Source organism: Cololabis saira, chromosome 6 (assembly GCF_033807715.1).
Source record: "Cololabis saira isolate AMF1-May2022 chromosome 6, fColSai1.1, whole genome shotgun sequence".
In the NCBI taxonomy this organism is placed as follows: domain Eukaryota; kingdom Metazoa; phylum Chordata; class Actinopteri; order Beloniformes; family Belonidae; genus Cololabis; species Cololabis saira.
Window position 1 is genome coordinate 44339609 of NC_084592.1, and position 24058 is coordinate 44363666.

The following is a 24058-nucleotide window of genomic DNA, read 5'->3' on the forward strand; positions in this document are numbered from 1 at the left end:
TTTATTTGTTTTTGTTTTTTTGTCTTGTTTTTCTTTTTAGTTGTTGTTCTTTGTACTTGTTATCTACTTTGTTTTATTCTGTTTAACTAACATTTTATATTGTACTGTAAAAGTTTTATAGAAATGTATATTTGTATTGTTGGACCCCAGGAAGAATAGTGGCTGCTGAGGCAGCAACTAATGGGGATCTGAAATAAATAAATAAATAAAAATAAAATAAATAAATCCCACCTTTTGGGCTCTGTATACATCATATATTTGTCTCAAACTATTCATTTCTTTGTGAATCCTGGTTAACTCTGGGTATGTGGTGACTGGTAGGTCTAACAGCCTCTCAGCATTAGTGAGCTCCTGCTGTTCTCTCACGATATTGGCAAAGTCTGCTTCATATTGTCCCATTATGTCCAGACCTGTAAAAAAAAAAAAAGAAAAACCAAACACATTCAACATTTCACATTACCATTCTATGAACTACTAGTGACAGGCTTACTACAGATCTGATCACCTTTCTCCAAATCATCCCCCACTGCCCCATGGCCATGCATGTCGAAGCTTTCAGCAAAAATGCGCAAAACTTGCTTTAAGTCTTCGATCTTCTCCTTTATCATCTTTAAAATAAAAAATAAAAAACACTTAATGGACTGTTAATGTACATTTCTGAAATGCTATTATTTTTTATGTCTTTTTCACACAAGTTATTTGGAGCTTTCATCTCTTACCAGAGAATATGATTTTTTCACATCTGTCAGACTTTCATCCACTTGTTTAGAATCTGTACAAAGGTCACTCCACATCTGGCTGATATTGCCCATCAGCTCCAGTTCATCCTCTCCAATCTAGAGTGTATCAAGGTTATCAGCTGAATACAATTAAATTCTTAAGAGATAAAAATCCAAGGCCCCGTTTACACATAGCCGGGTATTTACAAAAACGGATATTTCTCCCTCTGCGTTTTGAAAAATTCCATCGTTTACACAAGATCGTTTTCAAAATCTCTTTGTTTACACGAACCCGCATAAATATGCTGTTAAGGTGCTATGAGCATCCAAACCTGCAGGGGGCAGTGTAACGAGAAGTGTAAAGTCATGCTAGCCAATCAGAGTGAATCACGTGTGAAGCCGGATTTATGGTTCCGCGTTAAATCGACGGCGTAGCCTCAGTCCCCGGGTCTGGCACTCAGAAGGCGCGCCGATTTTTTCCAGTGGCCAACCGCGGTACTGCAACCAAAAATCCCATGCGGCCCAGAAAGCTTTTTTCCCATAGACCGCAATAGTAAAAGAGAAGCCTCTAAAACTGTTCACAGGACACCTCCAGCTGTAATCCCCGGCAATTACTAATCTTTGTATTCTATATTTTTAAGTCATGGACTTTATATCCGTCAAAAATGTTTTATAACGGCCAGAAAAGTCAAAGAAAAGTCTCTTTCTGGGCGTGACGTCACAGCTGTGTCCGTGCATTCCACGGATGTTTTATATTAATATATATTATGTAATTATATTATATTAATACATTAATAATATATGTAATGCTATACATGTAATAATATACATTAATTAAGATATTATATTAATACATATTATATTAATACTCGCCTCATTGCCCCGGGGCATGATGGGAGGCCCCAGAGCATCATGGGAGGTGACTCAACTGCGCATGCTCTATGGGCCGCTGTATGCGGAAGTAAACCCAGAAGTCAGAGATTTTTTTGGCTTATGCGCTGGCTGAGCAGAATGCATTGAAATGAATGGGCGGCCATTTTTTGTCTCCGATCCAGTTCTATAATACATCCATGCGTAGCCTACGTACGATGTGCGTCGCCACGTACCCTACGCCGTCGGCTCTGCGTTGGTGTAACGCGGAACCATAAATCAGCCTGGACTGCCAGTTACTTCCAAGACGGAGTGACAGAGAAGTGGAGTTACTTTTAAGTGTGACTTTAGAACATAAAACAGGTAAAATACAAGAAAATATTGACGGTGGCCAAACTAATTGTAAACACAGGTCGCACAAATGACGCTGGTGACGTTTCTGTTGCATAATGTCACGTTCTGAAGCCTAAATCTCCGTTTTCCTCTGTTTAGACGCAAACGTGAAAACAGAGTTTTTGAAAATCTCCGCTTTGGCCGGACTTTTGGGAAATGATGGTTTTTGGTGACTTTGAGCTTCGTTTTCGTGTAAACGAACGGCCAAAACGCATGAAAATGCCTCCGTTTTTGCTCCGTGTAAACGGGGCCTAAACTTGCACAATACCTCTGCTTTGTACATGGTCAGTGTTCTGTATCTCTCCTGGATGTCAATGATTCTCAGTTCAACATCTATGGACATGTCCCTGATGTCTGAGATGGTACTGATGACAGATTTCAGCTTTTCAAAATCGTCAGGGCTCTCCTTCACCCTCTTGGAGAGTTGCTGTTTTTTAAAAGATCATAACAAAAATCACATACGGAAAACAAACTTTTAATTGAAGTAAAAAAAAACCATGAGTAATGATCGGTACCGTGACTTCATCCCTCAAGTTGAAGAGCTCCTCTTTGGCGGGCTTGTTAAGTAAGACGCATAGTGAACTGATCCAGGACTCTGCAATCTCCTGAACCGTGCACGCCAGCGGCGCCAAGTTCAGCAGGATAATGTGCTCGGTCTTGCACAGAGACTCTTTCAGCACATCTTGATTGATGTTACTAAGCATCTGCAGTCTTTCATCATACATGACAAAGGACGGTTGCTTTGAAGCAAATTTTTCAGTGACAATCGTTTTGTTTAATTCCCAAAGACGTTGATAGCGTTTCCAGTGGTGAAGGTACTGATCCACAGAAAGGAGCAGCCTTTTAACGTTCTCAGACACCACTGAGGTACTTTCACGTATCTGTGGGTGCGGCCGCAATTCATTTAAGAAGGTAAATGTCACCGTCTCATCTTCACCGTCCACGCACTGAGAGGGGCATTCAACGCAAGTCCCATGCATCCAACGTGGAAATTGCTTAACCGGAAAAATATTACCATAATCAGGCCACAGGTTCAGTAGTAGATTATAATGTATTTTTAAAATTTACGCTATAAATAAAACATGTGTGTGGATCTCACCTCGGTACTCTCTATACAGTTTCTGATGCACTGCATAATCAGATTGAAGATTTCATTACTTCTCGGCTGCAACACAATCTTAGGGGCAGACAGGATGACTAAAACTTGGAAAAGAGGAGTATTTCCCATCAGCGCCATGTTGAATGCATGAATGTTCCTTAATGAAAGTAAACACAAGGCATATTACTATGTTTCAGCCTATTACTGTACTACAAATACCATATTGTCTGGACTATAAGCCACTACTTTTTTCATAGGTTTTGAACCATGCAGCTTATACAAAGGTGCAGCTATTCTGTGGATTTTTCTTCCACCGCTCGGGGCGCTCTAACCGGAATTAGAGTCAAAACTAAGACAAAATAAATGCAAAGAAGAATACGCTACTTCTTCTTTAGCAGATAGAAGTAGGTAGAAGCAGATTTCAAACAGATAAATACCGGTAGATAAATAAATACCGGTTATTTTCTCTTGGTTCTGTCCCGTTTTAATCAGCAAAGTTGCTGCCGTGTTAAAAGAAAGGATCTATTTAGGTACAAACATGTACATCATTTACAGTTCAAAATCCTTCTGTACATGTAGTAAATATCTAATCTAACAACATAAATATCTACGGCTTGCATATCTTTTTTTTTTTTTTAAATAGAGCGGATGCGGCTTATATGCAGGTGCAGCTTATAGTCCAGAAAATACGGTACTCATTGACTAATATTGCTCACAAAATGCTGCAAAAAACATGAAGATAATGTACTTACCTTAGGACCATCTTAACAAGACAGTCTAGCACCTTGCGTTCCCAGAACATATAGTAAGATGCCATAGATTTGGCTTTCCCACTGCTGGTTCTCAGGATAAAATGTTCCGTCTTAGTGATGAGGTTGCCGATGTCAGTATACTTTCGACGCAGCGAAGCTACGGTCTTGACCCGCTCTCGCTCAATGTGCTCACAGAACACCTTGACATCTTGACCAAAACATTCAGTTACATCAATAGCGATATTCCTGCATCGTAAAAATGTTCACATCCAATGAATAATAATCTCTCAAAAGATTTTACCTGGTAATTCATTTGATTTATCTGGTACTGGAAAATTCAGTAAGTTGGTCATCAGGATGGACTGCAACTTGGAATCGACATCAGTCTCAATGTTCTTCATGAGATGGACCACTGACTCAAACTCAGATACAGCCTGGGCGGCTCGGTTGACGAAGTCCAATATCGCTAAAAACCAAACACATAGCTTATAATTTAATCGCCAAGACTATCTTACATTCATCATCAAAGCACATGTGTACACATATCTAGGGATGCCCCGATACCGATCCCTTATTTTGAAATATGTCCACACTGCTGACACCCTGCTTACATTAATTGTCACTATCTTGCCAGAAACGGCACTGCCAGTCTCACTCACGGGCACCACTCTCTATAACCGGACTGTAACAATGGGATTGTTTATGTTCTTCTTCTTCTTCTGTTTTACACCGTGTCCACACTGCATGCCACGCGAGCGAGCGTCAAAAACAGTTCCATTGCTTTATTTTTTATTGCACTGTCTATACTGGTTGCGAGCGACGCGGCGCGATGCGGCGCGCCGTTTTGAGCTGGACTTTTGTCGCACGCCCTGGTTCTATTTTCTTCCTGTCGCTCGCGTTGAAAGCCGGTTGAAAGTTGAAAAAAATTTTAAGCGCTGTAGGAAACAGGAAACCTCAATAAAGTGGCAGCTGCTGGAGGGAGATCGCCAGGGAGCTGGAAGGTTCTGATAAGATAATATATAATAAGAATCTTATTTTAATCTTATTAGGGCTTAATTTGTGCCGGATCCTGCCGGATTTCTCGTGTCCTCTGCTTTTTCCCCACATCCCAGTAATGATCTGACATGCTGACATGTTTGCTGCATTAACACCACACGCCGGTCACTCCACGCTGTTCGCTGTTTGATTGCGTCACCGTTCGGTTTTTTCCCCACTTATTCCACCGAATAATAAGCTTGTTTTCTGTTTAGAAAGTACAAACGTAGGAAGATTACAAGTAATCACCCATCTTTTACTTGTCTCTTTACTCTTTTAGGAGTAATTTTAGGAGTTTCTTTCAGGAGCGCACAGGCGGGTGAATAAAGGCTGATTTATGGTACGCCGAGTACCCTACGGCGTAGGGTCTGCGTTGGTGTAACGCGGAACCATAAATCAGCCTTTTAAAAGGGAGTCTCAGCTGTCAATCAAAAGAACATGGTAGAACGTGGGGCCGATAACGCGTTCAGTGTGGACAGAGCGCGTCCGATGCCACGCAGAGCGACGCGACAGTCGGACGCTCGCATGCAGTTAGGACAGGCTGTTATTGGCGGATCGCAAGCAACTATAAGGTGCATACCGCCACCTACTGTACAAGAGTGTGTAACATCATTTCATTTAGCCTGTTTTTTAAATTCTATTTGATTGTTTATGTTGTTTCACACGGACGGCTTCAGGGGAAGCACCGCACATGCTCAGTTGATGTTCCTGCGATGAGACTAAAGCGCGGAGGAAAGACCGGCCGGCTGAGTTTTGTTTAAAATTGATTTTCTGTTGCAAATACAACCTGTCTTCCAATTCATTGCATTTTTCATTACATTTTTAGCCTAGTTATTTTTGTGGTGGAAGTATCGGATCGGTACTCGGTATCGGCGAGTACCCAAATTAAAATACTCGTACTCGGTGTGAAAAAAATGGTATCGGGACATCCCTACACATATCATGTGACAGATTTCTCAGCCGCTGTAGGAGCAGAAACCTACTTGAGCAACTCCAGGTGATTCTTTCGCATCCGAAATTCAACAGCTCTTGGACTTCTTCTATTTGCTGTGCCAACATAACAAGATGCATCTCACTCAGGCTGTCCATCACAGAGTGGTAACGGCAGAGAAGTTTGTTCAGACTCTGTATGTGCCTAAAACCAAGTAGACGTAGGTGAAGAGAGGAATATTGCCAAATGGCAATTTTAACATTCGGCACTGCGTTAGAGACTATCATCACCTGGTCAATAGGTCTTTTTGCAGAGCCAAACTTTGGGTGTGATCAGGTACAGAGTAACCCAGTAACATGAGCTGATTTGTCTCGGAAATCATTTCATGTAGTACATGAGGGACGTTTACTCTGTATCTCACATCTTGTTTTTGGCTTATTTCAGTCAGTGGGGCAGCCTTAAAGAATTACAAAAAATAACATGTTTAAAGGTATTTGAGAGAGAGAAAATAGTTACTGTATCTGTATTTTCCAAAGCAATACACAGGTAATGAACACAGGAAATGATCAGTGATCCATACCGTCCCTCGGTTTTCACTGGTAGTCAACACGGTTTTCTTCAGAAGCAATGGCAAATGGCTTTCTACCAATTTTTGCCAACCCTCGTGCCTGTTTGTCATATATTCTTTGAACTTGAGTGCAATTTGCACATACTTGTCACTGATCTGTTAAAATACAGTAAATGTTATAAAAGAGCTTCTGGTTCTACACATGTGTGAAAAAGTTGAATGTTTATACTCAGCAGGGCAACACTAATATAACTCACCTCTTTGTGATGTTCACTCTCAATCACCTCCGGTACGTCCAGGACAGGAACAATGGTTTGTTTGATGTGATGGAAAAGAGACTTAGTCCATCCGATGGCTCCGGCCACCGGCGGTTCATACTCCTTCAATGGCGGATTGTCCTTCTGGGCTTCAAAGATTTCGTTTATCGTGTCCAACTTCAACCAAAAACAAAAAGGCTTGTGCTTGTGGAAATCTAAGTATAACTGTTCAAAATCCTTACAACAAACCACTCAAGAAGCTACGTGGAATGAACAATAAAAAATGTACTGTATTTTCTGGACTATAAGCTGCACCTGCATATAAGCCGCATCCGCTCTATTTAAAAAAAAAAAAAAGATATGCAAGCCGTAGATATTTATGTTGTTAGATTAGATATTTACTAGATGTACAGAAGGATTTTGAACTGTAAATGATGTACATGTTTGTACCTAAATAGATCCTTTCTTTTAACACGGCAGCAACTTTGCTGATTAAAACGGGACAGAACCAAGAGAAAATAACTGGTATTTATTTATCTATTTATTTGTGTGAAATCTGCTTCAACCTACTTCTATCTGCTAAAGAAGAAGTAGCGTATTCTTCTTTGCATTTATTTTGTCTTAGTTTTGATTCTAATTCCGGTTAGAGCGCCCCGAGTGGTGGAAGAAAAATCCACAGAATAGCTGCACCTTTGTATAAGCTGCACGGTTGAAAACCTGTGAAAAAAGTAGCGGCTTATAGTCCAGAAAATACAGTACTTAATATTTATAAACTGAATGAGGCCATTTTAAATGTTTCCTCTGAATTTGTTTTCTTGTTGACTTTATAAATAATGGCATGATTAAAAAATTTGCATGTTATTCACCTGAGGTTCAATTTGCCGAACACTAAGACCCACTATGATCAGATTATTTTCATTATGCAAATACTAATTATCAATGGATAAAAAGAGAGAGTATAAATTTGGAGTAAATCTGAAAACATCTAATTCAGCTAACAGTTTAGATTATTTGGAATCTAGATAGGAATCGTTATCCAGCCTCTTCTTCTTCATGGCTCCCCAAATTCAACTTCACGCTGGATTAACTGTGCCTCATAAGCAAAACGTCAAAATTATTTTGCTCTTGCTTTATTTGCCGGTAACAGAAAATTGTCAAAAGGAATCTTTACATTTTAATTTACTAGGAAAGAAATGAGTACATAATATTCCACCAGAAGTTTGTCTAATGTTTTATACCCTGACTAGAAAATGTGACTTGTTAATGGTATTATTTAAGTTTATTTCCTGTTGAAATTGTAAATTAAGATTACCCTTCTGTGTTTTCTGTAGGCGGCATCAGAAGACACTATTTCATAAAAGAAAATTCCTAGTAAGTGCTGGGATATATCGTACGACGGAGTATTAGGGCCAAACTAAGACAAAAAAAATTGGAAATTACAAGAATAAAGTCATAATGTTGCGAGAATAAAGTCGTAATAGAATAAAGTCGTATTATGAGAATAAAGTCGTTATATTATGAGATTAAAGTCGTAATATTACGAGAATAAAGTCGTAATATTACGAGAATGAAGTCTTAATATTACGAGAAGTCGTAACATTACGAGAATAAAGTCGTAATATTACGAGAATAAAGTCGTAACATTGCGAGAATAAAGTCGTAAAATTACGAGAATAAAGTCGTAACATTATGAGAATAAAGTCGTAATATTATGAGAATATAATTTATGAGAACTCTTCTCCCTGTGTAAAAATGAGGAATATTGAGCATTTTGTGAAGTTATATTTATATATTTATAATATATTTAATATTATGACTTTATTCTCGTAATATTACGACTTTATTCTCAAAATATTACGACTTTATTCTCGTAATTTTACGACTTTATTCTCGTAATTTCCTTTTTTTTTGCCTTAGTTTGGCCCTAATACTCCGTCGTAATATCGAGCCATATCTGAAGAAAGAATTATGATGCGAGTTTGAAGCAAACTGGTTAGTACGTATTTGGGATGTGGTGTTTTTCCATCTTAGGCCAGTTCAATGCATCACTGAACTCTTCATAGCTGAGATGCGGATAGGGGAAATTTAAGTGCTTGAAAATAACATTTCTAATCATTTTTAGTAATTCATAAAGTAGTAGTATGAGCTTGATTTACTGCGTAAACTCTCAGATTATATACTGCATTGTTTCCTATATGGCCATGATGGTATTTCCTGAGAGTACTGTAAGCAAAATAAATTTGCATGGTAGTGTAATGTTGTAGGACAGCTTTCAAAAGTGGGACACTGCCCAGAAAAGTGGAGGAGAGTTAAATGGCTTGTTCCACCTCTATACTATACCAGGAACTGGACTGTAAAGACATGGTTGAAAGGGGAGCCGGTGAATTGTATCGACATATCCAAACCGTGGGACATTTCTCAACTTGTGAAAACTATGGCATGTTTCCTATAAAGCAATATAAAATACCAGAAATCTGTAATTTACACAGTATAGTACCTCTGTACTGTACTGGGCCAGGATGTCATCAAACTTTGTCATCAAATGTTTTTGGATGGCTTCTCTGGAAGGGATTTCTTTTAAATTCAGTAGCATGTTAAAGCCAGCGACTGAAGAGTCCAGTGTCTTAAAAGAAAGATCAATGAAGCTGATGGTTTCTTCCTCAATAGCCTGAAAACAGAAAAAGAAAAATAATAAAAAAAGAATCAGTTCAACAAAAAAAGCAGCCTTCAACCATTACATAATTAATATGGAACAGAATTACATTTAATTATAATAGTGAATTGACACAACCATTATAGACCTCTTAAACTCACCCTCACTGTACTGTCAAAGTCTTGCATTATCTTTTGCCAGTTCTTCTTCTCAGTATTGATGAAAGGGTTAAAAGTGATCTTTTCAAAAGGTAAAACCAAACCATTCACTTTTGTAAGAAGTTCAGAGTTGTTTGTGGCACTCTTCAGCTCTGGTCTAGAGAAGAAGTTGTAAAATTCCTCCAAAGCCTGCACAACACAGATCCATGATCCTTTCAAAATAATGACCCTTTAAATGCTTTTCACCAGTTCAGTTTTTGTGTAAGTGGTTGGTAATTTTTTCCAGTCACGTGAGTGGTGCAATACATACCTTTCTATTGTTAATAGAAAAAAACAATAGTGGCTATAACAATAGTGTTATGTAGACAAGTCCTGTGGTTGTGGAAAAGATGTAGCGTTAACCGTCCAATGCATTATTTAAATCTGGAGGAATAGCGGTGATCCATCATCAACCACCGTAACGTGGTGGAATACATGCTAACTGGTGCGTGTTATATCATTGACTACGTTTACATGCAGTCAAAATTCGGGTTATTGCATGTAATAACCCGAATGTTATAACATTCGGAATATTCCGTTTACATGTGTGAGCAAACAGGGTTATCCCTGTTTACATGGTGATTAATCATTTGGGATATCTCCATCAGACGAGCGACGCACGGGGAACGTGATGATGCAATTCCCGTCATTTCTACTTCTTCTTCCTGTATCCAAATTCAAAACAAATGCTGCTTCGCGCAACTTTTCGCCCACCTTCTTTTAAATCTCGCTATCCCGGTACTTTCTTCGTCTACAAATACAGAAATGTTCATATCCTTCATTACATTTATGAAGTGATTAGTCTCCTCCTGGTCTTGTGTTTCTCCGTGTTTATAAGAACTCCCTGGACTCAAAAGACCAGGATTCCTTGTGAACAGAGCATGCGCAGAAAACAGATTAATGTTCCGTGTGATGGGGATATTCTGTTTGGCGTTTACATGAACGAATATTCGGGTTTTAAAAGGAGTAACCCAGGGGTCATATTCAGGTTTTTAAAAACCTGAAAAGAGCAAATTCGGGTTATTCGAAGGGGTTATTGGTGTTTACACTGCAGTGCAAATTAGGGTTATTGCCAATAATCGGGTTTTAAAAGGGTTATTGACTGCATGGAAATGCGGTCATTGCCTGTGTGGATCCTGTGACACTGTGAACAAACATGACAGGGTCAAAAAAAAACATTGGGACTTGTAACACAGCATTGGGGTCTGCAGACAACAACTGATACTCTATTGCCAGAGCCAACCTGAAAGTGGGCGTAAGGGAGGCTAAACAAGACTTTTAGAGGGAGGTAAAGGAACAGTCAAGCTCGGCCCCCACTTGTCCACCACCCTCATGCTCAGCTCCACACAGTGTACTGATACAGCCAGCACATAGATGGCGCTATTGATAAATGTTGCGGCAGTGTTGCGTAACAGGGGGAGTAATGAATAAAGTTTGTTCGTACAATGGGGTGAGTGCTGTGCCATACAGAGCTGTGTGCTAAACCCCACCCCCCAATCTAAACCCCCCCAGCGTCACTATACACTAATCCGGCGAACGGTTTGTGTGTGCCGCCATTGCTGCGGTGGCAGGTGTCAATCTGCCACAGCACCGCTGTTATTGTAACCTCTACACAGCATCATGAATAGCTGGATTGATGATGTTAGAGAGTGGCCTCCCATAACTAATGAAGGTATCTTAAATTAATGCTGATGTTAATTTATAAATAATGATTTGTTTGAGCGATAAGCAGGAAAGAATAGAGGAATAGGGAGATAAGGGAGTATATGATTAAACACTGTAATATAGCATACGTTACGTGTGCTGACGTTAAAAAAGCTAGCAGCGCAACATTTAATCATTATGGAAAGGCTACGTGATAAAAAAAAACAACAACAACAACACCTGTTTATGTTTTGTTTTATTTTAGGTATCCAAGAATATTTTATTGATCGCCTGGCGTCCGATGACCAAAAAAAACGCAATTACAGGTCTCTAATTGAAGGGCAGAACTATCTCAGCTCCGGATGATACAGAATACATACATACATAACCCCAATCTTCAGATAAAACTAGTTTGTTGAGGAAAAAATATTAACTCTATTTGTAGCTGCAGAGGAAAAAAATTATCTCACGAGGAAAACTAAAATATTGCTCAAGCCTTGGAGCCTCTTCAGCATAATATAGCAGTCAAAAAAAAAGAAAAGAGAAGTAAGAGGGATACAAAACATGTACTGTATGTTGTACTATTATACAAATTTATTGAAACACATGGCGAGTCAAACATTTACCAAAGCAGCTGCCAAACACTCCTAAATAAGGTAGTAAGACGTGGGTTGTGAAGAACTGCGGCAGTAAATCCTATAAAGAGTGCAGCTCCGACGAGGAGCTCAACTCTTCATATGAACCCAAACCGTTAATAATCATTATTTTCTCCATATACCGCTCCCTGGCTCCCTTGTTTAAGGTATCCCGGTAAATTCCAGTTCCTTTCCAGCAGTTTAACAACTTTTGTTTGCGTTCCGTCTGTTCACTTGGTGAAACAGAAAAGTAGTTTTGAAAATCCGTCCCGTCTTTATTCGCTATCAAAACAAATGCACGCGACGGGACAGAAGTTTTCCGATGATAAAAATACATTAAGAGAGCCTGGCCGTGAGCGGAGGAGCGGAGCCGCCACCGCAGTAATGGCGGCCACTCGACTTCTGGGATTTGCTGGATTCGTGTATAGCTCAGTAAACACTACATTGGTTAGAAGCACCACGGAAGGAGATCATTCGGTCTACAGAGCAGAGGGGATGGACTCGTCATGTGGACATATTCTTGACATTGAATAACCAGGTTTTTTTTTCCATCAATAGATGTTTTTGTTCCCTGATGGCACAGGTTTAATCCAAGGTAATGCCAGGATTCACCAAGCTTAAATTGTGACAACCTGATCATTCCTGATAGCACGAGACATGATTTTCAGACATGGATTGATAGAGTCTAGATCTTTACCCTGTTGAGAATTTGTGTGATGTGCAAGAGAAGACAATGCTGTGTTCTGGCTTTCCCATCATCAATAAAAGATATTTCCAAAAAAATTCTCAACTCTGGATGACAAATGTGCCATTGTTTAAATAATCAGCATTAAAGTGTGTTAGCCTAAAGTGTGTATTTAGTCTATGTGACTTTTAGACATTTGTTTTTTTGGCCAAGCACATGTACACTAACCTGAAAAACATTGCACAGGTCCCCGCAGACAGAGGCCATGTGATCAGTCCTCTCAAACAACCTTTTGCGATCAAATTCCCAGCGTGGAGCTCTTCCTGATTTTTCAATTTCAGCACGGTTTTCACCGTATGATAATTTCCACTGGTCCAGAAGCTGCTTAGCCCCTTGCATCTTGGATTTGCCCAGTTCCCTCTCTTCTCTGTTCAAGGCACAGCATTTTGTTAGTTATAATCAAACCACCAAAAATCCAATTTAAATAAATGATCATGACTAGACAACTATAATTATATCATTAAACTACAGTATATTAGTATTACATACTATTGATGAATTCTAACTGGATATATACCAGGGGTCGGCAACCCGCGGCTCCAGAGCCGCATGCGGCTCTTTAGTGCTGCCCTAGTGGCTCCTGGAGCTTTTTCAAAAAAGTTTGACCTTTTTTTTTTCTTTTTTTTCTTCTTTTTTTCTCTTCTTTTTTTTCTTCTTTTTTTCTCTTTTTCTTTTTTTTCCTTTTTTTCCCTCTTTTTTTCCCTTTTTTTCTTGTTTCTTTTCTTTTTTCTGTTTTTCTTTTTTTTCTTCTTTTTTTCCTTTTTTTTCTTCCTTTTTCCTTTCCTTTTTAATCTCGACATTTCGACTTTTTTCTCTAAATTTTGACTTTTTTTTTACATTTCGACTTTTTTCTCGTCATTTCGACTTTTTTCACGAAATTTTGACTATTTCCTTGACATTTCGACTTTTTTCTCGACATTTCGACTTTTTCTCAACATTTTGACTTTTTTCACGAAATTTTGACTATTTCCTCGACATTTCTTTGTTTTGATATTTTTATTAGGGGGTAAGGCACAGTTGAACAGGAATAAACAAAAAAAGATATACAGTCTACCTCCTTTTTTTTGGATTAAGAACAGAACAAAAAATCCACACAAAACAATGACAAATACACGAAAATTATTATATTCTTATATATAAGTAATATTTAAGTATTAAAGCTAAACAGTATGAATTAAAAAATAGATGAATAAAAAGGGGGAGAAAAAAAAAAAAAAAAAAACCCAAAGCAAAAAAAAAAAAATCCTCGACATTTCTACTTTTTTCTCGACATTTCGACTTTTTTCTCGTCATTTCGACTTTTTTCACGAAATTTTGACTATTTCCTTGACATTTCAACTTTTTTCTCGACATTTCAACTTTTTTTATCGACATTTCGACTTTTTTCTCGTCATTTCGACTTTTTTCACTAAATTTTGACTATTTCCTTGACATTTCAACTTTTTTCTCGACATTTCAACTTTTTTTATCGACATTTCGACTTTTTTCTCGTCATTTCGACTTTTTTCACGAAATTTTGACTATTTCCTTGACATTTCAACTTTTTTCTCGACATTTCAACTTTTTTCTCGACATTTCAACTTTTTTCTCGACATTTCAACTTTTTTCTCAACATTTCAACTTTTTTCTCGAAGCACATAATGAAAAAAAATCTCCCCCAAGTTCTAACTAATTTAGATACACGCAGCCTGTGTTGTCTTCATTCTAAGGCTTATACAAGACTTTTCATTTTTTGCGGCTCCAGACATATTTGTTTTTTGTGTTTTTGGTCCAATACGGCTCTTTCAACATTTTGGGTTGCCGACCCCTGATATATACCATACACTTCAAATAATCCATTCTTACTTGAATAATGTGTGGACATTAATTGTGGGACCCACACGCTCACACAGCTGCCAGGCGATACGCTCCATCAGTGGCACCATCCTTTCATTTGTATTATAGTGGGCAGACATTATCCATACAAGATGCAAACTGTCCATCAGAGGAGGGATGTTTTCACAGATTGCAGAATAAGTTTCTTCAGAAGCTAGATTCTACAACACACGGAGGAAACATTTACAAAAGCGAAGGAAATTATATCACAATCAAAATCTATTTTTAGCAACAATCACCTATTGATGGCCACTGTGTTCATAAAACAGAATCAGTTATTGCAAAGACTATGCATAAAAAAAAAAAGCAGTTTACCATTAAGTGTCTTTCCAGTGTCTTGAGGAAGCACAAATTATCTTCTACCTCCAAATGGTATTCTGTTAGTTCAGAAACCACTTTTTCATGGGTGTCAACAATTCCTGCATTTATTTTGGACATCACCGCCAAGATCTTGTGTACCACAGGTTTCTTGAGTTGATCCATTAAAGTGCTGAGGACAGACGCACGCTCCTGCCAAAGTGCTATCTCAGCCATAGGCCCTGGTGCCTGCAAGAAATATTGGTCACAAAATGTACAATACAGCAGAGGTGTCTTCAGTATTCACATTCATTACTCAGGTAGAAGTATAGATACTAGAGTTTAAAAATACTCCTGTAGAAGTTGAAGTATCAACTCAAGTTTTTTACTCAAGTAAAAGTATAAAAGTACTGGTTTCAAAACTACTTAAAGTATAAAAGTAAAAGTAATGTAAGGGGGAAAAAAGCCATTAAGGACAAAAGCCATTGAAAATGAATGCATCTTAGTATAATGTAAATATATTAAAGAAGCATATATGTGTACTATTGAGCATTAACATGTGTTTCAGAGAGCAGGAGATATGATGACTAGTTGCCTATAAGTATTGTAATGGTGCAAAAAGGCAAACTTCAGAGGCATGTTATCATTTATCCTAACCTTTATTGGAATGTACATCCAAGTTTAGTTGCAGGAATCTGAGGGAACGGATGTAAGAACAAAACTGGACAAGAACATCTGAAACAACCACAACCAAATTCACTCTATCCGGACGGAGCAATTTAATTGGATAGTTTTTTTTTTAAAGGCCGAAATGTAATAGAGTAACAAGGCTGTTTTTAAAATATAAGGAGTAAAAAGTACAGATAATTGCGTGAAAATGTAAGGAGTAAAAGTAAAAAGTCGTCTGAAAAATAATTACTCCAGTGAAGTATAGATAACCAAAATTTCTACTTAAGTAAGGTAACGAAGTATTTGTACTTCGTTACTTGACACCTCTGCAATACAATATATGCTCTCTTCTCTAAACGTATTTAACCTTCACGTACTGTAAGGGGTACTGTTAATACTTCAGTCATGTACCTTTATGTATAATTGCAAGTAATAAAATGACTGAGTTTGCTCTGTTCTGACAAACTTTCTGTGAACATATGCTGATATAAATACGGTACACGATAACCTCCTCATTGTCTCTAGTTGTTTCTTGTATTGGCTTCACACTGTCATTTGCAACCATAGCACAACCACTTCACTATCCTGCATTTTCATTGCAGCTCTGTATACATAGGTCACTATTGCAACAATGTGGACTATAGGATTATCAGCATGGACGCAGATATGACCTGATCACTTTAAATATATAACGTAAAGAGTCAGAAAGACAGATTTTTGATCAAATATGCCTAAAAAACTGAATTTAGGCTGCAATCTGACATAGTCTAAATTAATGTGTGAACTTGGAAAATTGACTCAATTTCTTCTTCGCCCATCACATAAAACCCAGTTGAGGATCTGAAATGCTTAATTTGATGGATATTGAAAATATCTAATTAAGTCGATGAGAAAAATACTAAATATATTTTGTTTCACATTGCCTGCAAAGACATAAAAGTTTAAGAAAATTTGAGATTTGCAGTTTTTGTTTCGATTTTTTTTTTTTACCCCCTAATTAAAGGAGCATGAGGCAGGATTTATGAAAAAAATGTGTATACGTTTTAAATTTTCTAGTAATAATATCAGATGAAGCGTTCCAAATCAAAAAGAATGAGCCCTCTAGTGTATCTCTCCGTTGCCTTGAACAGGCGGTGTGCTGCAAAATGTGCTGCAATTGTGGGGCCGAATTTCCCGCGCTGTCCTGCGGATGTGACGTCACATGACGCTGCATGCGCATTCTCCCCGTTCTCCCGTGCCGGCTTCGCTGTTGGTTGCAGTACCCCTGACGGCCGTCGTGGCGAAGGGTGGCGCTAGAGAGTCTCATTTCTTAAAAGGAGCCTCATGCTCCTTTAAAAGAGATAATGTAGGACAGGGTCCAAACCTGTGGGATTTTGTTTTGCTGCTCTTCAAGAGCAATGGTCATCTGAGTCTGCCACTTCACCACACAGAGCTCCAGCTGCTCCACCATGTCTGGATCAGAAACTAGTAGATCCACATCTGGCTCCAGGTCAAGCTCAGGGATGTGGAGTGAAATCTCATCTAGGACAGAGAACCTGAATTTAGTTTGAATGTTTTGTCGTGAGACTATAACAAACACTATCACTTGCTTTTTCCTCAAATGAAAAATCCAAGAGGACACTTTTAACAAAGATAATGGTCATCAAATGGCAGAAATAATATACAGGACTGTCTCAGAAAATTTGAATATTGTGATAAAGTCCTTTATTTTCTGTAATGCAAAAATGTCATACATTCTGGATTCATTACAAATCAACTGAAATATTGCAAGCCTTTTATTATTCTAATATTGCTGATTATGGTTTACAGTTTAAGAAAACTCAAATATCCTATCTCAAAAAATGTGAATATTCTGGGAATCTTAATCTTAAACTGTTTTTAATTGCATTACAGAAAATAAAGAACTTTATCACAATATTCTAATTTTCTGAGACAGTCCTGTAGCTCCAAGCTCCACATGCTTCAAACATAAGAGAAGAAATTTGGAAGGCAAGTCAATGCTGATTACTTGTCACTGTATATATATCAATATCCCCTGCTTAATACAGTTAAATTAAATAAAACCAACCTTGAACTTGAAGTTGTCGAAGAGATGAATCGACTTGTGCCAAAAACTTGTGTGTCAGGTTGAGCAAGGTATCACGCTTGAATTTCACACTTGGCTTCACCGTACCACCGCCATCACCAGCACCACTTGCTCCAGTTTCTCTCATTTGACGTGCAGTGAGCAGTGGTATATAATGCTGACAATAGATACGACAAAAATATGCACACTTTATCAGTTATCCTGTTCAAGGCTTATTTTTACACATTTCCTTTTGCTGTTAGGATTACTAATGATAGTTTGAAAAATTGTTATATTTTATGTTTTTGAGCTTACATGGACAAGTTTGTTCTTCAGCACCTGAAGGGGGTGGTCACAATGAAAACCCATTTCAAGTAGCCTGGGCATTAGGACACTGGCCTCTTTCATATCCTTTGGTTTAACAACAGTCTCTATTTAAAACAAACCAAAAAAAAGTCTCAATGAATGAATGTGTATTTATTTGGTATAGACTTAGGCCCCGTTTACACGGAGCAAAAACGGAGGCGTTTTAATGCGTTTTGGCCGTTCGTTTACACGAAAACGAAGCTCAAAGTCTCCAAAAACGATCATTTCCCAAAACTCCGGCCAAAGTGGAGATTTTCAAAAACTCTGTTTTCACGTTTGCGTCTAAACAGAGGAAAACGGAGATTTAGGCTTCAGAACGTCACATTATGCAACAGAAACGTCACCAGCGTCATGAGTGCGACCTGTGTTTACAATTAGTTTGGCCACCGTCAATATTTTCTTGTATTTTACCTGTTTTATATTCTAAAGTCACACTTAAAAGTAACTCCACTTCTCTGTCACTCCAAACCAAAGACTCTCGTTCCGTCCTGGAAGTAAAGCCTGAATTATGGTACCGCGTTAAATCGACGCAGAGCCTACGGCGTAGGGTACGCGGCGATGCGCGCCGTACGGTGTGCGTCGCGTCGCTCTGCGTTGGTGTAACGCAGAACCATAAATCAGCCTTAACTGGAAGTTACACGTGTCATTTGTTGATGTTTTTTCCAGGATTCTAATTGGCTAGCATGACGTTAACAGCGTATTCATGCGGATTTGTGTAAATGAAGAGATTTTGAAAACGATCTCGTGTAAACGATGGAATTTCTCAAAACGTAGAGGGGGAAATATCCGTTTTTGTAAATACCCGTCTATGTGTAAACGGGGCCTTAAGAATAATTGTAATGATACTGATAATGACAGCCACCTTACCCTTCCTATTTCTTGTAAAGTAGAAGGTCCGAGATTTCAAAAACCTCTCTGGGGTGAAGTCAATTGCTACATGAAGCTTCACGTGGGAGACCACTTTATGTTCAGTCCTCTGAAAACACCAAGCCACAAATGACACATCACATTTGGGCCATCTCTAGCTTCTCCACAAATGTGACATTAATAAATGTGACATCCTTACGTTTGTAGGGCTCTCCTCATTTGTCTTGGGTGAGCCAGAGGAAATCCCTGCTCCACTTTGCATCCTGGACTCCTGGTCAGAAAGGTCATGTTCCTTCCCCCTTTCTATTATAGAAACGTATCATTTAGTACACTGAAAAAAATAAATCTAAGCGCATGTAAATATAACATATTTAAATCTGTGATATTAACAATTAAAAATTAAGTTTGTTGCTTTACATGAATACATCTAGTTTTGAACTTAATCTGCATTTGTTCAATAAACAAGACATTGTGCATTTTTCCTTAACCAGCAGTATTTATGTAATCCCAGTAATCTTTTCATTTACACACAAACAACAAGCAATGATCTTGTTGTATTTACTTTTCCTTTAACAATTTTAATTTATTGGGCAGATTGACCAACATTTAGATGAAACATGCTTTATTTGTTTAAGTAGAAACCACAGTAAAAAATATCTGGCTTGATCAACTTTAAAAAATGAAGGCAACTTTTTCGCATGAGATTTTTATGTAGATCAAGAAAGACTAGTCTTTGTATAAACTACTTAATTTTTAATATGTACAAAATTCATTTGCAAGTAAAGTCAACTTAATTTTGATAAATAAAGTCAACTTAACACAATTAAGTTGACTGTACTTGCAAAATGTATTATTTACATACAAAACATTAAGTAGTTTATACAAAGACTAGTCTTTCTTGATCTACATAATAATCTCATGCAAAAAGTTGCCTTAATTTTTTAAGTAGATCAAGCACAATATTTGTAACAGTGTATACAGGTATTGGTAATTCATGAAAAATACACTAGTGTTCAAACGTGGTTGTTGTCACTACGTGTTGAGTGTTAGTTCATGTGCGTTACTGGGTTTGATTTGTTTCTTAGTGTACTTGTGTGATAGGATAAGCATGGGTTCTTGGTGCGTGTTTGTGTGCGCATGTGTGTCTATATAACTGTCAATGTGTGTGACAAATTATGCCTTTATGCATTTACAACGAACATCTATAATTATATTCAATAAACTATAAGGAAACTGTCAAAATATTCTCTTATAGTTCTATATCAAAATACAATTAACTAGGAAAGTTGTGTAAAGACTAAGATACAACTCCAGGACAAAGTTTTTAGTTCCCAGACATTTAAGGATTCTGCATAACGTTAGGGCTGGGCAATATGGACCAAAAGTCATATCTCATTATTTTCTAGCTGAATGGCGATACTCGATATATATCGATATTTTTTCTGTGACATAATTGGGGTTTCCCCCAAAGCATTATAGCATAGCATCTCTATTAGCATCTCTGTTAGCATCTCTGTTAGCTTCATTTTTTTCTGAGGCAAACCCTTAAAAAAACAGTCAGTTTTAATACAAAGCCTCGTGCCAAATGTCACACAGGTTCCTTTATTAACAGGGGTCTGCACAATATCAAAATGTATAAAACAAATGAAATAAAAAGAAACTGCCTACATATATAGATTAAAAATGCTTCTTGAATAAAATAAAACAAATATCCCTTTCCTGCATAACAATTAAATTAAAATACACTGTGCAATTAATACAATGTAGACAGTAACAGGCAGACTTTTCCACTGAGGTTGACAGTTGTGCAAAATAACAAAACATTTGTGCAAATCTCAAATAAAACATTCAAGTCAATTTGTCACAAAATAAGCTATATCAAAATCATAAAAAAAGCTATATCGATATAAACGATATTGTCTCGTACCATGTTGCATTTGAAAATATATCGATATTAAAATCTCGATATATATCGCCCAGCCCTACATAACGTTGAAAGATAGTTTTTCTAAACCTTAGCTTTAGGGTTTAGTCTAGGCCGGATTAACCGTATACCTGTACTGAACCGGGCGAGCGTCCAGGGGCACCAGGGGGAGGGGGAACCAAATCTAATGACTAACTGGACCATATGTCATATTTTATTTTCTCTATATATTTGCTGGAAGAGGAGCAAACAGGTACAGCAGTGACCAATTATATAATAAAAATGCATGAAAATAATAATAATAATAAAATAAAAAGGATTGCATTTGAGTGAGTGTGCTGTTCCCTACCTTCATCAGCTCATTCAGCCTGTTTGATTGTTTAGTCATATGCTGTAATAGTTTTGCATGTAGTCCTCAGACAGGCCATATATGATGGAAATGGTGATAGTTAACATGTGGTGTTACATTGGCATGCGAGTTGCATTCTGATTGGAGCAATTGGGAATTAAAAGTTGCGTTCCGTATTGAACCAATACAGACACATATTATGCTCTTATTTATTGATGTCATAATATACAGGTGAAGGTCGGAAAATTTGAATATATTGCAAAACTTCATTCGTAGTAAATTCAACTAAAGGTGAAACAAACATATTATTTCCCACTACATTCAAAGTGAGATATTTCAAACCTTTATTTGTTATAATTTTGATGATTATGGCTCACAGTTTATGAAAACCCCAAATAAAAAATACATTTGAGAGTATTTTATGAAATCAATAAACAATTCCATCATCAAAATTATAACAAATAAAGGCTTAACATATCTTGCTTTGTATGTAATAAGACTAGGTAATATATTAGTTTCACCTTTTAAGTAGAATTATTGAAATAAATTAACTTTTACACCATATTCTAGTTGAATTATTGAAATAAATTAACGTTTACACCATATTCTAGTTGAGTTATTGAAATAAATTAACTTTTACAACATATTCTGTATGAATTATTGAAATAAATTAACTTTTACACCATATTCTAGTTGAATTATTTAAATAAGATAACTTTTACACCATATTCTATATGAATTATTGAAATAAATTAACTTTTACACCATATTCTAGTTGAATTATTGAAATAAGTTAACTTTTACACCATATTCTAGTTGAATTATTGAAATAAGTTAACTTTTACACCATATTCTAGTTGAATTATTGAAATAAGTTAACTTTTATACCATATTCTAGTTGAATTATTGAAATAAATTAACTTTTACACCATATTCTAGTTGAATTATTGAAATAAATTAACTTTTACACCATATTCTAGTTGAATTATTGAAATAAGTTAACTTTTACACCATATTCTAGTTGAATTATTGAAATAAATTAACTTTTACACCATATTCTATATGAATTATTGAAATAAATTAACTTTTACACCATATTCTAGTTGAATTATTGAAATAAATTAACTTTTACACCATATTCTAGTTGAATTATTGAAATAAGTTAACTTTTACACCATATTCTAGTTGAATTATTGAAATAAGTTAACTTTTACACCATATTCTAGTTGAATTATTGAAATAAGTTAACTTTTACACCATATTCTAGTTGAATTATTGAAATAAATTAACTTTTACACCATATTCTAGTTGAATTATTGAAATAAGTTAACTTTTACACCATATTCTAGTTGAATTATTGAAATAAATTAACTTTTACACCATATTCTATATGAATTATTGAAATAAATTAACTTTTACACCATATTCTAGTTGAATTATTGAAATAAATTAACTTTTACACCATATTCTAGTTGAATTATTGAAATAAGTTAACTTTTACACCATATTCTAGTTGAATTATTGAAATAAGTTAACTTTTACACCATATTCTAGTTGAATTATTGAAATAAGTTAACTTTTATACCATATTCTAGTTGAATTATTGAAATAAGTTCACTTTTACACCATATTCTAGTTGAATTATTGAAATAAATTTACTTTTACACCATATTCTAGTTGAATTATTGAAACAAATTAACTTTTACACCATATTCTAGTTGAATTATTGAAATAAATTAACTTTTACACCATATTGTAGTTGAATTATTGAAATAAATTAACTTTTACACCATATTCTAGTTGAATTATTGAAATAAATTAACTTTTACACCATATTCTTCACCTGTAGGCTATATAAGATGATAAGACAGGTAGTAAAATAATAAAAAGCACAAGCTGTTAAAAATAAGGGCAGTAGAATACAGCAGGTAAGTTTAATTTAGGAGTACTTTAACGGTAACGGCTGTACCGTTAAACAGTTAATTATAAAATAAACAAGTCGTATCTTCTCTCATATCATGACAAGCAGCATAGTAAATTTCCTTTTTTTTGCCATAAAATGTGGGAAAGTTAATCCGGGTCTGGGTTCAGTGTCGGGTCTTTTATTTAGGGTTTTTGTATATTGTGCCGCGTTCCATTTACCTCGGAAATCGGAACTGGGAACTGGGAATTGCAGCCATCTTTGAATGGTAACTCGGGGGTGGTGAAGCTTCTCCCACTTTCCAGTAGGAAATCCCACTTCGAGGGGCGTTCCAGTTGAATATTCCGACTAGGAATTTGGGAATTCCGACTTCCGAGGACAAATGGAACGCGGCAAGGCGCTTTTAGACGTTAATGAAACCATTACAGACGCACCAAATAACACTTACCCGGAGGAACTTCCATTTCAACGGTCTCCTCTCTGATGATTTTATAGAACATGAGACAGGACGGATGGTCGTCCAGGGAGGTCTGGTCCAGGTACTGGACGATGGTCCTCTCCTCTTCTCCATCTCCGCGCTGCAGCAGCTCCTCGAAACACTCGGGACGCTCCGACAACACGAAGCCTGCAGTCACGCACTTTCGGATCCACTCCACCCGTAAATCGTCGTGGGGCATTTTTCAGTTAACGTCACCTCTCACGAAGTCCGTGAAAAACTTTTACTTCGACCAAAAAAAACCCCAACTGGTGTGTTTAGCGACTGCGTTTCCACGGCAACGGTTCTGCGCGCGCAGCGGGCAGTGGAAATCAGGGGGGTCGTGTTGCCCTCAGTCATGACTGTAAGGTATGAGCTTCCTGGCCGCGGATGTGGACAGACAAGATAGTGCCGAAAAACAATATATGGCCCCCTCACAAAAATAAGAAAAATAGAGAAACCTATTTTCTCATCAACAAAACATTTTAAAAATTTCAAGTAACAAAATAACATAATGTAGCGACCCTGCAGTAATGTTCAGTTATGTTAGTAATGTTGAGACTGCTACAGGGGAGGAGAGGTGGCAGGTGGTGGTCCCCAGAGCTCTGAGGGAATCAGTGCTTAGAGCCTCTCATGGAACCACGGGAGCAGGACACTTTGGCGTCTCCAAAACCCTGCGTCGACTCCGCCAGAGTTTCTACTGGGGCCAGCTCAGGAGGGATGTTGAGGACTTTTGCCGTCGCGGTGACCTT

At 37.2% G+C, this 24058-nt stretch overlaps 1 protein-coding gene across 1 annotated transcript in view; it reads right to left on the reverse strand.

Moving 5' to 3' along the window:
* Positions 1–23508, reverse strand: part of dnah10 (dynein axonemal heavy chain 10) — a 92442-nt gene extending 68934 nt beyond the window's left edge. The window contains 21 exon segments of the mRNA XM_061722965.1: positions 232–410; positions 506–608; positions 720–836; positions 2251–2409; positions 2498–2977; positions 3082–3238; positions 3834–4041; positions 4135–4299; positions 5852–6003; positions 6090–6256; positions 6380–6523; positions 6625–6801; positions 9122–9292; positions 9439–9624; positions 12667–12865; positions 14344–14534; positions 14689–14919; positions 16703–16860; positions 17408–17582; positions 17720–17835; positions 23280–23508. Coding sequence (XP_061578949.1) covers positions 232–410; positions 506–608; positions 720–836; positions 2251–2409; positions 2498–2977; positions 3082–3238; positions 3834–4041; positions 4135–4299; positions 5852–6003; positions 6090–6256; positions 6380–6523; positions 6625–6801; positions 9122–9292; positions 9439–9624; positions 12667–12865; positions 14344–14534; positions 14689–14919; positions 16703–16860; positions 17408–17582; positions 17720–17835; positions 23280–23508 — 3864 coding nt within the window.
* Positions 23509–24058: the final 550 nt, after the last annotated feature.